Source organism: Euphorbia lathyris, chromosome 3 (assembly GCF_963576675.1).
Source record: "Euphorbia lathyris chromosome 3, ddEupLath1.1, whole genome shotgun sequence".
Lineage (NCBI taxonomy): Eukaryota > Viridiplantae > Streptophyta > Magnoliopsida > Malpighiales > Euphorbiaceae > Euphorbia > Euphorbia lathyris.
This window is the reverse complement of record NC_088912.1, coordinates 24,569,905-24,582,239: the sequence shown is the minus strand read 5'-3', so window position 1 is coordinate 24,582,239 and position 12,335 is coordinate 24,569,905. Positions and strand designations below refer to the sequence as shown.

At 29.1% G+C, this 12,335-nt stretch overlaps 1 protein-coding gene across 1 annotated transcript; it reads right to left on the bottom strand.

The window, feature by feature from the left end:
* Positions 1 to 7,863: 7,863 nt before the first annotated feature.
* On the bottom strand, positions 7,864 to 10,826 carry LOC136221540 (pirin-like protein). Its single transcript, XM_066008910.1, has 7 exons — positions 10,576 to 10,826; positions 10,229 to 10,278; positions 10,076 to 10,114; positions 9,955 to 9,983; positions 9,779 to 9,841; positions 8,899 to 9,002; positions 7,864 to 8,675 (listed from the first exon to the last, which is right to left on the bottom strand). Exons 1-7 carry the CDS (start codon positions 10,749 to 10,751, stop codon positions 8,189 to 8,191), a joined length of 948 nt encoding a protein of 315 aa, XP_065864982.1. The 5' UTR covers positions 10,752 to 10,826; the 3' UTR covers positions 7,864 to 8,188.
* Positions 10,827 to 12,335: the final 1,509 nt, after the last annotated feature.

Here is a 12,335-nt window from a genome sequence, read left to right as displayed (position 1 = left end):
TTAAAAATAAATAAAGATTCATGTTAAAAGATAAACTATTTCATTGAAACTATAACTTGTATGGGTAACGTATATTTAAACAGAAAGAATCAAAGAATCAAACTTGATAGTTTTATTAAAATTAGGAGAACACATGTACATAATAACACAAAGAACATACATATATAAAAATGAAAACAAACCTATTTACAAACTAAACACACAAAAAGTAAAATTAAACAGAACAAAACTAAATAAACTAAATTTTCATCTCGTTGAATTGGGATTTGCGTAACCCGATAAAGATCAATCTTCGCTTGCACGAAGATCTGTCTTTTGTCAAAAGAAAGAACTCATGGGCCAACTCATATGGTGTGCAACAGTAATCTTCTTGGAAGATTTATGCTTGGAAATCATGGTTCTAAAAGAAGAAAAAGTTTCTGTAACTTGAATTTTTTAAATGTGTGATAACTGAGAAGAAATCAGATTTTGTCTGATAGAGATGAATAGAAAATGTAAGCAAAAAAAAAATCTGATCATTGTCAATTGTTTATAATGATGTGAAGAGGAATTAAAGTGTCTGTTGGGATTAAAAAGGTGTAAATTCACACCATTTGAATATGAAGAAACATAATTTTTCAAAATGATGCAGGAACTGAGGAAGAAAGAGAAGATACAGGTCTGATATAAACCCGTGTCGCGACCGTGAATGGCGATCCGCGGTCGCGAATTTTTTTTTTTTTTTTGTCTTGCTGAAGTTACCGAGAATTTTTAAATTCTCGGCAGAGAATTTCAATTCTCGGTAAGTTCAGAAGTTTTTTTTTCTCTTCATTTCCTTGGAAATCCTGAATTCTCTACTGAGAATTCACATTCTCAGTAAGTTCAGAAATTTTCAAGGCTTTGAAAGTGAAATTCTCAACTGAGAATTCACATTCTCAGTAAGTTCAGAAATAAAATTTTCTACAAAACATTTAGAAACATGACTTTAAAGAATTTTTATTGGATAAAACTTGTTTATACACAAATCAAACTTATGAAATAAAAATAAAACAAAAATAAATTAAACTAAAAATAAATAAACATAAAAATTATGAACAAGAGATAAGAAGTATGAAAATCTAAACGTAAAACTAAGCGAATTAATTTTCAAAGAACTTGTTCGCAAATTCAATTGCTTGAATTAGAGCTCTTTCTTATTCAAAATATTTTTATCAACTAAATACGAACTTGTTCATATTAACTTACCTGGAAATAATTTCAAGCGGGAATTAAAAAGTAAAACTATACCCTCAACTTGAAATTAGTATTGTATATTTTTTCTTTTTCTTTTTTTTAACATTTTTTTAAGCGCTTTCTTTTTTAGCGTTTTCTCAATTTAAGAATCTAATGATTTCGGTTAAATGCCCGAACTTCTAGTTCTGGCCACGAACAAAAACTACGCACATGAACCGAAACTTTCAAAACTATATTAAAAGTATACAATTCCTTCCTGGCGGATAAGGTAATTTCATCATACTTCTGATATATCTTGTCTGAGAAGATGTAGGCGTTTAAGGAAAGGATAAAAAGGAAATTATTTGGGTTTAGTGTAGGAATTGATATCTTCTTAACAAAGAGATATGATGTTTTGGTGAAGGACTAAGTTTATAGAAAAGAGGTAAATGTGTTTGGGAAGAGGTAATTTTTTTTGGAAAAATCATCTGTCACGTCTGACATCCTGTTTCATAAAATTTTCTTTTCCTTCTGATGTAACTGCAGGCTTAATTTCATTTCTGTAGACTCCCTCTGTGAATTTTATTGATAATCAAATCTCCAAGTTATCTTTGAAAAAACTTGAATTTTTTTATCTGCAAACATATAATTGCAAACGTTAAATAACAACGAGGATTTAGTCCTAATGACCATCCTCAATAAATAATAAAACTATAAAAATAAATAAAAATAAATAAATACATATATTATAAACCAAGGTTCAAAATAAAACACGAAAAACATAAATTTTTGTTAAAAATTTGGCGTTCCCCGGCAACGGCGCCAAAAACTTGTTGAGCGATTTCCGCAAGTGCACGGTATACGCTTGTAGTAATAAAAGATATCGATCCCACAGGGAACGTTTTTTAACAAAACCAAAAACTTGTTGAGCGATTTCCGCAAGTGCACGGTATACGCTTGTAGTAATAAAAGATATCGATCCCACAGGGAACGTTTTTTAACAAAACTTATTTATAATCGGTTGAATTTTACTTTTAAAGGTTTATAATATGGAAAAATCGTTTAATCGGTTTTGGTTTTGAAATTGCTAGAATGAGAATTAGATTAGAGTATGAAAACGTTAGAAAATATTCTGATTTAAGAATGAATTTGCAAAACAGGAGCGTTTAGTACTTTTTAGAAAAGTAAACTAATGTATTCGTTTGCATTAAGCAAAGAAACAACTTTAAACTTTGTACGAATTATAAAGATGAAATAAATGACGGAACCTCTAATTAATTGGCTTTGAACGCGACAAAACCCTTAACCGGGATAAATTGCCTTAACCAAATTAAAACTCTACCGAGATAGTAATTTGCTTAAGTGTTCAACAAAGTTTCCTTGTAAAGATTTGAATTAAATACGTTTTAATGAAAACACCAGCAGTCACTTTAGTGGATTGGTTACCATAAGTGCTGCATAACGATCTATCGAATAGAACGGACTTTATTAGATGAAATATAAATTGATACAAGTTTACAGAGAACATGGAGCATTGAATTCTTCGACGGCGTGCAAGTGAATGGGTTGATCAATCCTTTCCTTGGGTTTCGTTAGAGTTTGTCAGGCTCAGGGGCGAATCCTCTCCTCAATCTTCTCGCTGTAACTTCGTAATAGGGATACGGTCGGCCTCTACCAAAATGAAAACTAAACTGGAACAATGTCTAAACGTTACTAAATTTTGTTATTAATTTGTAAACAATGTGTGTACATCATATTGCTTTTGAACAAAAATGAAATCTAATCTCTGACTCATTTCTGAGTCAGAGTTTCTGCATAAACTCTGCACTAATCTCTCTTCTAACTCTCTCATCATTCCTTTCAACTCTCAAATCAACACTTTATTTATAGATGTTGAAGGGTCTTGATTGAAGTGTCGTATCCGTTGTGGAGAGTCATGTCCGCTGTGAAGGATCGTGTCCGTTGTGAAGGGACGTTCTTATCCACCCGAACAAACGTGTTTCTTGGAATTTAAACATGTGTTTGTTGTGCTGCAAAGGTTCCTGGTCTTACCGAGAATCCAAATTCACTACCGTGAATGGGGGAGCATCAAGTTGAGCTTCGGACGAAGGGAAGAAGTGGCTGAAGGACGCGTGTCGCGACCGTGAAAGAGGGGGGCCGCGGTCGCGGCACGGAGCTTTTTCTGAATTTCTGCTCTCGTTCGAGTCCTCGACTTGGCGTTATTAATTTTCGTCGTCTTTGACTCCTTTTGTAGGGCTTTTCTTCTATTTTTGAGCTCTTTTCGTTCCTATTTGGATTTTACCAAATATTTATGTATCTTGCATGAAAGAAACATATTCGAGAGTAAAAGTATTCTAAATAGGTATAAATAGCATAAATTCGTAGCAATATTGATGTAATTATTAATGATATATTAGGTATATTTTGGGCTTAACAGACTCTCCCAAGCGGAGTTGCCATATGGACATGTTACGTGTCAAAAATTGTCTCGGCTAAATTTTCATTCAAAATAGATTAAATATCATCTATGAAAATATTTCTCGAAGCAAAAATTACCAAATGATACCATATATGGGGCAAAAGGAATTAAAAATTCATATTTCAAATTCTTAGCAAAAAAAATTTGATTGTCATTTGGGGTATATTTGGAGTTGGAGTTTAAGAGCATCTCCAACCAGGGGTGTACAATGAATTAATTTCTTGTATTTGAGTTATAATTCAACAACCTTTTAGTGGATTCTTAAATTAAAATTTAAGGAGAGAGAGTTAAAAAGTAATTTCAGAAGCTTTTTAGTGACTTTTTAAATTACTAAGAACTTTCCCATCATTTTCATAAAAAAAAAAAAACTTCCTCATCCTTTATACTACTAAGGAGCTCGTAATCCATTCTTATTTCATTTTTATTAATAATTTATTATTGAGTTTTTTTTTTCTTTTTCTCACTATTGGTAAATAACAATACATAATAATTTTAATGGTAAAATAATAAATAATAAGTAAATATGAGGATTATTGTTGGAGATGATATGTATTTGTCACTCTTCAAATCATTAAGAGGTACATTGTTTATATTATTTTTAGGGATGATTAAGAGTCTCTTAGAGAAATGAGTGTTTGTTTTCAGCTTTTCATAGCAGCATTTAGTGTTTTACTCAAAACCGGGGGAAACGTAGCATTTGGTTAGGTTTATACAACATTAGCGTTTAACATTTTTTATGAAAAATGTAGCGTTTTGGAGCTTTTTTTATGAAAACTCCAAATATGAGCATTTTTATGAAAAATTGTTTGTATATATTTGTTGCTGATATGATTATCCTGCTAATTTTTAAACATATTTATTATTTAATATTATTCGTATTTCTATAACATTATTGCTAAAAAAAACAAGGTTTTGCTGATTCAATAAATTTTATATTTTTAGTTTTTATTTAGTTGTTTAGTTGTTTAGAATGTTTTTTTATTAATTTGGATTGTATTTTTTTATTAGGAAAATTCCAAATATAACTACGTGATTTCACCGATTTACAATGCTTATGATATTTTTGCTGCTAAAAGAGGATTAGGGTTCTCCCTGTTAGTAAAATTAAGAAATTTCAGGTTGACACTATCAATTTTTAACCATTGATAACCTCAAATCAGAAAATTTTAAGAATTAAAATATGTCCGTATTAAATATTTTACATACTAACAGCAATAATGCATCAAAATTTTACCAAACACTAATAATTAATCAGCTAATAACAAACAACTAACTGCTAAGAACAACATCAACAACTGCGGTGCCATTTGGTTCGCGGAATAGAATAGAATTGCTATTCCAAAGGAATAGAATACCGATGAATGAAATAGAAATTCTTTAGGAATAACTATTCCTATTGGTTTGGTTTTTGAAATAAGATATGGTGGAATAGATAAAAAAAATTATTCAAAAGACAATATTACCCTCAAATGTAATTTCTTATTTCTTTTAAAATTTTAATTATTATTAAAAATTGTTCAAATATTTAATATATATTATTTTAAAAATATATAAAAAAACAGAAAAATGCAAAATATGAAACACGGGAAAAAAAACACGAAGAATAGAAAAATGAAAAAAAATTGTAAAAACACGAAAAAAGAGAAGTGTAAAACAATAAACACAAAATGTAAAAGCGCAAATTAAAAACACAAAAACAAAAGAAAAAAAAAACGAAATAAAAGTGGAAAATGGTGAAAACGCGAAAAACATATAAACTTGTTAACACAAAAAAAAAACTCAAAACATGCAAAAACATAAAAAAATGTGCAAACAGTAAAACACAAAAAAAATGTAGAGACATGGAAAGCTATGAAAACGCAAAAATAGGAAAAAAAACCCATGAAAACAAAAAAATGTAAAAAACACGAAAAACGAAAAAACGCAAAAAAAAAACGTAAAAATTTGTTAAAAACACTAAAACGTGAACAAAAAAAGTGCAAAAATTCGAAAATCATGAAAAGTAAAAAGTATATTAAAAACATGGAAAAGGTGGAAAAACACAAAAATATGAGAAAAGCGAAAAATATAAAAAAACAAAAAGCACGAAAACATGAAAAAACGTAAAAACATGAAAATGTGAAAAATGCGTTTATAACGTTTTTTTCATATTTTCATGTTTTTTTTTACATTTTTTCATGTTTTCCGTGTTTGTTCACATTTTTGTATTTTTCGTGTTTTGTCACGTTTTCGTTATTCACATTATTGTTTTTTTTTGCATTTTTTCGTTTTAGTTTTTCGTTTTTCTCTTTTTCGCGTTTTCGTTTTTTTTTTTGCATTTTCGTTTTTTTTTGCATTTTGTTACTTTTTCGTGTTATTCATGTTTTTCATGTTTTTCGCGTTTTGTCACGTTTTCGTGTTTATTCACGTTATTGTGTTTTTTTTTGCGTTTTTTCGCATTTTCACGTTTTAGTTTTTCTTTTTTTCCTTTTTCCGCGTTTTCATTTTTCTTTCGCGTTTTTGTATTTTTCGCATTTTGTTACTTTTTTGTGTTATTCACGTTTTTTTTTAATGTTTTTCGTATTTTTTCACGTTTTCATGTTTTTTTATGTTTTCGTGTTTTGTTTGCGTTTTCGCATTTTCATGTTTACCATGTCTTTCACGTTTTTGTGTTTTAGCATTTTTCGTGTTTTTCGTATTTTTCACGTTTTTGTATATTTCATACTGTCACTTTTTCGCGTTATTAATGTTTTGTGTTTTTTCGTGTGTTTATTTTTTTTACTTTTTCTTGTTTTTTTTGCATTTGTTCACGTTTTTTCATGTTTTCACGTTTTTTTTTCATTTTTTCGTGTTTGTAACGTTTTCACGTTTTTCGTGTTTCATATTTTTCGTGTTTTTATATTTTTTAATGTTTTCCTTAATTTTTCATTTTTCACGTTTTTTTTATGATATAAATTATGGATTCACCAAAATTTATAGGATTTGAGAAATTGGCTAGAGAAAAGATTGAGGATTTAATGAAGGATAATTTTGTAAATTATAAAATATAATATTAGGAATGAGTTATTCCTTGGCTAAATTTAAGAATGACTATTCTATGAAAATAAGGAATAGGGATTATTCCATCAAAAAAATTCAACCAAATATGGGAATAACTATCCTATTCTCTTGCTATTCTTTGAACCAAACGAGCACGGTCAGTTAACAATTGAACTAAACAAATTAGTTCTATGATTGTTTTTTTTTTTTTTAGTTGACAACACATATTGTGTTTGTGAGAAGAGATTTCATATTTGATTTTCAAATAAGTGAGATAAGAAGCTGACCCAGGATGACATTTTCGATAACCATCTTACCTCATCCAGCAGTTGCAATATTTAAATTAAAAGATTATTATATAAGACTTAAAAAAAACAATATTAAAGCGGGTTTATTTTATTTGCTGTTTGTTATTTACGGTTTGAAAATGCCCCATTTTTCAAAAAGCAGTTATTCTCTGCTTTTATAAAAAGTTAATTTTAAGCTACAAAAAATAAAAGGCAAACCTGATATAAAAAATGAGCAACCAAATACCTCTAATTTATAATCTCATATTTTCGTTTGGTTTACTTATTATTTGCTGTTTGTTGTTAGAAAAAACTGCTTTACTAAAAAGCAAGGATTCTGCTATTAGAAAAAGTTGTTTTTCCGAAAAGTATGGATTTTATACTTCTATAAAAAGCTATTTTTCACGTATAAAAGGTAAACAACGTGTTTCTAACCAAACACCTAAAACTCTTATTTTTTAAGTGAAAACACAACTAGAAGGTGACAATGAGATAAACAAATTCCCCCTAATTCTCACATAATATTCACATCTTATTAACTGCAATATCATTAAAATAGATTAATATTTATAAAGTGACGCAAACTTCTTTTCATTCTCACTCAATATTCTCTCATAAACTTTTTATATTTTTAAAAAAATATATTATCGAAAGAAAGCTTTTAGCAAGAAAAAATTGAATAAATAAATAAAATTAAATAAAAACGATTTACCCTTCCTCAAATAACATATAATTTAGAATAACGGCAATCTAAAAGAAAAACTTCCTTTTTCACCTTTCATTTTCATTCAGTTATCTAAATGAAACTTCTTTACCAAAAAGCATCTCATTATAATTTTAGTGATTAAGCCTCTGTTTTTTTTCACACTAACCCAATAATGAAAAAAATACTTTTTAACATAAATTTCTGATTATTCACCACTTCCAAAAGAAATTGTTTACATATGAAACATGGTTACAGAGAAGTAAAAAAGAAAAAAAAACTTTATTTCCAAATATAAAAAAAATACAATTAAAGACATAAATAAAACAAGTAACATACTTTTTAATTGAATTAGATTTTCACCACTAACTAATTTAACAATACGAACATTATTAATAATGTGACTAAATGATCAGGAGGAATTGTGATATATCGGTGGCGAATCCACCAAAATCGAAATAATCAGAGAGTCCGATAACGCTTTTTTACCAAATTATATCTTGTTTAGAATCATTGAGATCTCCAATGGTTAGCCATTTCAAAGCCATTTCTACTCAAATGATAATCAGTAATAGTCTGTTCAATTTCCTCTTGAGTGTTCATAACAAAAGGACCATACTGAACCACTGGTTCATTAATAGGCTCTCCTGCAATCAGAACAAATCTGAGTGTCTTCTTTGATGATTTATTCCACACTGTAATTCCTTCTCCAGGGCTCAAAACCACCATATGATTAGCAGAAACAGGTGAGGTTTCTTTAATGGAAAAAGTTGCTTCTCCTTCAATTATGTATGCAAAAGCAGTCCATGATTCAGGTATGTTTTGGTCTACTTGGGTTTTGGGTTTGAGAGTGAAATCAAGATACATTGCTGGTGTTCTTGTGTAGACTGGTGATCTTATTCCCATTGATTCTCCTGCTATGATTCTTACTTCTACTCCTTCTTGTTCTGCTCTTTTTATGTCTTGGTTCATTATTTCTTGGTATCTTGGCTTCATCCTGCATTTTGGATTGTTGTACTAACTATTAAATAACTCTAAACAAGTTTAATAGTTATCTGTTATCTGATGATAGGTAAAGAGATAATTAACAACAATTATCTCCAACATGGTCTAAAAATACCAGCACCCTTAACCGTCAAAAGCGATTTTACTCTGAATGTTTTAAAAAATTGTGCAATTTTATGTTAAGCAAGTTAATGGGTATTTTTGAAAATTCTTACATTTTGTCTTGAGAGGAAAGATTAATCCAAAGCTGCAAGCCCCTTTGTGTTCCTTCTCCTGCTGGCATTTCTGAGTGGATTATCCCTCTTCCTGCTGTCATCCACTGTATCCCAAATATACAACTAAATATTACTAGTCATTTTTATTTTTTGAATAACTGTCAAATTTTCTCCCAAGTTATTGGAGAAGTTCATTTTTATCCTCTTCATATAAAATTAATAGTTTAATTTTAGGGTAAATAATTTATTACTTCCCGTCCTTTTACTTAATACACTGTTTAGTTCATCTATTTTAAAAAACATATTTTAAGGTCCATATCTTTTATTAATATTAACAATTTGGCCTTCTATCTAGTTTTTTTTAGATTTTTAACTGAAAATATCTTAACTTTCAGGACAACCATAGTCGATATAAAATGGTCATGTTAAATGGTTAATATTGATAAAACATAGAGACTTTAAAATGTGATTTTCAAAGTAGATAGACTAAACAGAGTGTGAGATAAAAGGACAGAGACTAATAAATTATTTAGCCTAATTTCATTCTCATATAGAAATTTCAGCTAAATTTTACTTTTATAGCAAAAAAGCTATAGTTCAATAAAAAAAAAAAAAGCGATGGAATTCGTTTGAAAAGGGTAATACTGAGTGACAAGTTTTATTAAGGGGCAAAATTAAGTTAATTTATATAATAAGGACAAAATTGAACTTTCCCAATAATTTTGGGGCCAAAATTGACTCTTATACTTTTTTTTTTTAATTTTTTTTTGAAAGAAAATGGAGGAGGGCAATTATGAGTTGAAGTGTTGTCCAATGATGTCAGATTTGTACTTTGACTCCAGAAATGAATAAAGAATTGAGGATTGAAAATGAAGTTTACCTGCACATCTCCAGTATAGATTGTGCCTTTATGCCCAGCAAAGTCTTGATGAGTTATCCCTCCCTATATTTTATAAAATTTCACACTTTTAGTTTCTTTTTTTTTTGAAGTAACACTTTTAGTTTCTTATAAATCAGATTTTGCAACTCAATTTTGACACCAAAATCTCCCTTTACCTCAAGCATGTATGTAACAGTCTCAAACCCTGTCAAAAATAACAGATTTTGTTATTAGAATACTAAATCCCAGATCGTCAAATTAATAGATTCAAATGGCTGCAAAATATATTACAAGTACCTCTGTGTGGATGATCAGGAAATCCAGCAGGATGAGCAACTGCAGAGAGAACAGAATATGACTAATTAGGGGACTAATAATAAATTCAGGGGCCAATTGGATTGTTTCCTAAAGTAAAGGGATCCCTAATAAAATTGATACCAAAAACAGTACCTGAAAAATCATCCAACATAAGAAAAGGATCCAATGACTTGAGTTCCCTACTGAAAACAGCAAAATTATATTTTTTTTATCAGTACCCACATAATATTTGTTCAAGAAAACAAGAACCCAATAACCAAAATCAAGAATTAAAATTTAGGCGGGATTCTTGTTTTATCCCGATTGGCTCTATAAACTTTGTAGACATCTCATTAGCGCCTGAAAGTTTAGACATCTTATTAGCCCTTGAACTTTGAGACTTCAAAGTTCAAAAAGCCCGCGCCAATCCAATCCGATAATCTAGACAAGTATAAAACCCGTGACGAAGAATTAGAAGAGAAGAAGTAAAATTGAAGAACCTTCCAATGGCTCTTCTAACAACAGCTCCATCACCCTCATGTTGGGGGAGAGCCAAGAATTTCTTGGAAACAAATCTTGGATTTTGAAATGAAGTGGTGGAATTAGAAGAAGACATGATATTAAAGGAGGAAACTTTGGTGCTTTTAGTAATTAATTTGCAGAAAGTAGCTAACATATAAAATTGAAGAAAAGAATAAATGAAAAGAGGGGGTTTGTTTGTTATTTTGTTGGTTGGAAATGGGGGGTTTTAGGAATTAATAGAAACTTATGTGTGTGTGAAGGGGTATTTATAGGAATTGGAATTTCAAGAAAATGAATAGTTGTTTTTTTAGAAGGAAGGAAGGAAGGAGTTAGTTGGGGCTGGGGAGATGAGATTCACTTTTTCTATTCATATGACCAATCATCATGATGATGTCAACATATTGTCATCATGATAAAACCAAAGGATATGAGTTTTTTCACTTTCTATATTTCATATCAAATCTTTCCTATTATCTTAATTTTCTATCTATACTTTTTTTTTTTTTACCATAATGACGTGGTTGAAGAATAAAGGCTTAATACATATTGGGTCCTGAATTTTCAAAGTGTTCCGATAACCACTGAACTTGTATAAAATATTCAGTTAAACGATCAAAAATCAGGATATGCGGTTCTTATATTAGAGAAGACAAGTTTTATAGTTGAGCAAGTAATAACTTAATTTTTAATCTATTTTTGAATTATGTAAAAACATTCTAAGATGCGTTATATCTTCCGCATTTAACTTAATTTTTTTGCAACCGAGTGATCAGTTGATTACATTTCACACAGGTTCAAGAAGCTAATTGAATATTTTATATAGATTGAGGAGATTATCGGAACATTTTGAAAGTTCAAAACGCCAATCAAGCTTTTGGACAAATTCACTATACAAAATGATATATTAAACCAAGAATAAATAGAAAATTTTATGAAAAATAGAATTTTGTACAAATTCAGTGTACAAATTAAACCAAGAATAAATAGAGAATTTTATGAAAAATAGAATTTTGGACAAATTCAGTGTACAAATTATATATTAAACCAAGAGTAATATATTTTGGGAATTAATTACATTCTCTTTTTTGTTTTAATTTAGTATTAATTATAATTAATTTCGTATTAATTGTAATTTACTGTTTTTTTTTTGCTATATCAATTGCAATTTATTATTTTTTAGGAAGAATATTAATTACAATGAATCTAATATTAATGGTAATTTACTATTTTTTTAGGGTTTTCTGTATTTTCGTTTCCTATTCAGTTTCTGTTTTACATTTGGATTTAAATTTGTGTATGTTTAAAGACTTATTTTCATTGTAAGAAGAAGTTTTTGATTGAATGAGAAATTGATTTCAATTTTCTAAAGTTCTGTTGAATTTTCAAGGTTCATTAACAGGTATTCATGCGATGAATCAACGTTCTTTAACGTCTTCTTGTTATTCCTATATCCATGGTATTCGTAGAATCAACAAGTTTATAGAACTGTAGCTTTTTGATATTCAACCAAATCAACAGACTGCTATTAAAACTGATTAATTCCACCGCGTCACATAACCTTGGTAGTTAAGAGCAATTTTTCTCTTGACAACCAAGAACAATTTTTACTCTAATATTGATAAGTTATATGAATCTGAAACGTAATTTCTCAAATTGTGTCTTCTCAGTCATGAACCTTATCAGCTCCACTATATATGTACGTTATTTTTATCACTCATTAGTAACAAATTACAACATT

Bases quoted from the DNA above. Each gene is read 5' to 3' on its own strand.
- LOC136221540 (XM_066008910.1), bottom strand. From the start codon at position 10,751: ATGTTAGCTACTTTCTGCAAATTAATTACTAAAAGCACCAAAGTTTCC. The intron at 10,279-10,575 runs GTTCTTCAATTT...TGCTGTTTTCAG, and splicing joins GTTAGAAGAGCCATTGGAAG to TAGGGAACTCAAGTCATTGG. The intron at 8,676-8,898 runs GTAAGAATTTTC...TCCAAAATGCAG, and splicing joins CTTTCCTCTCAAGACAAAAT to GATGAAGCCAAGATACCAAG.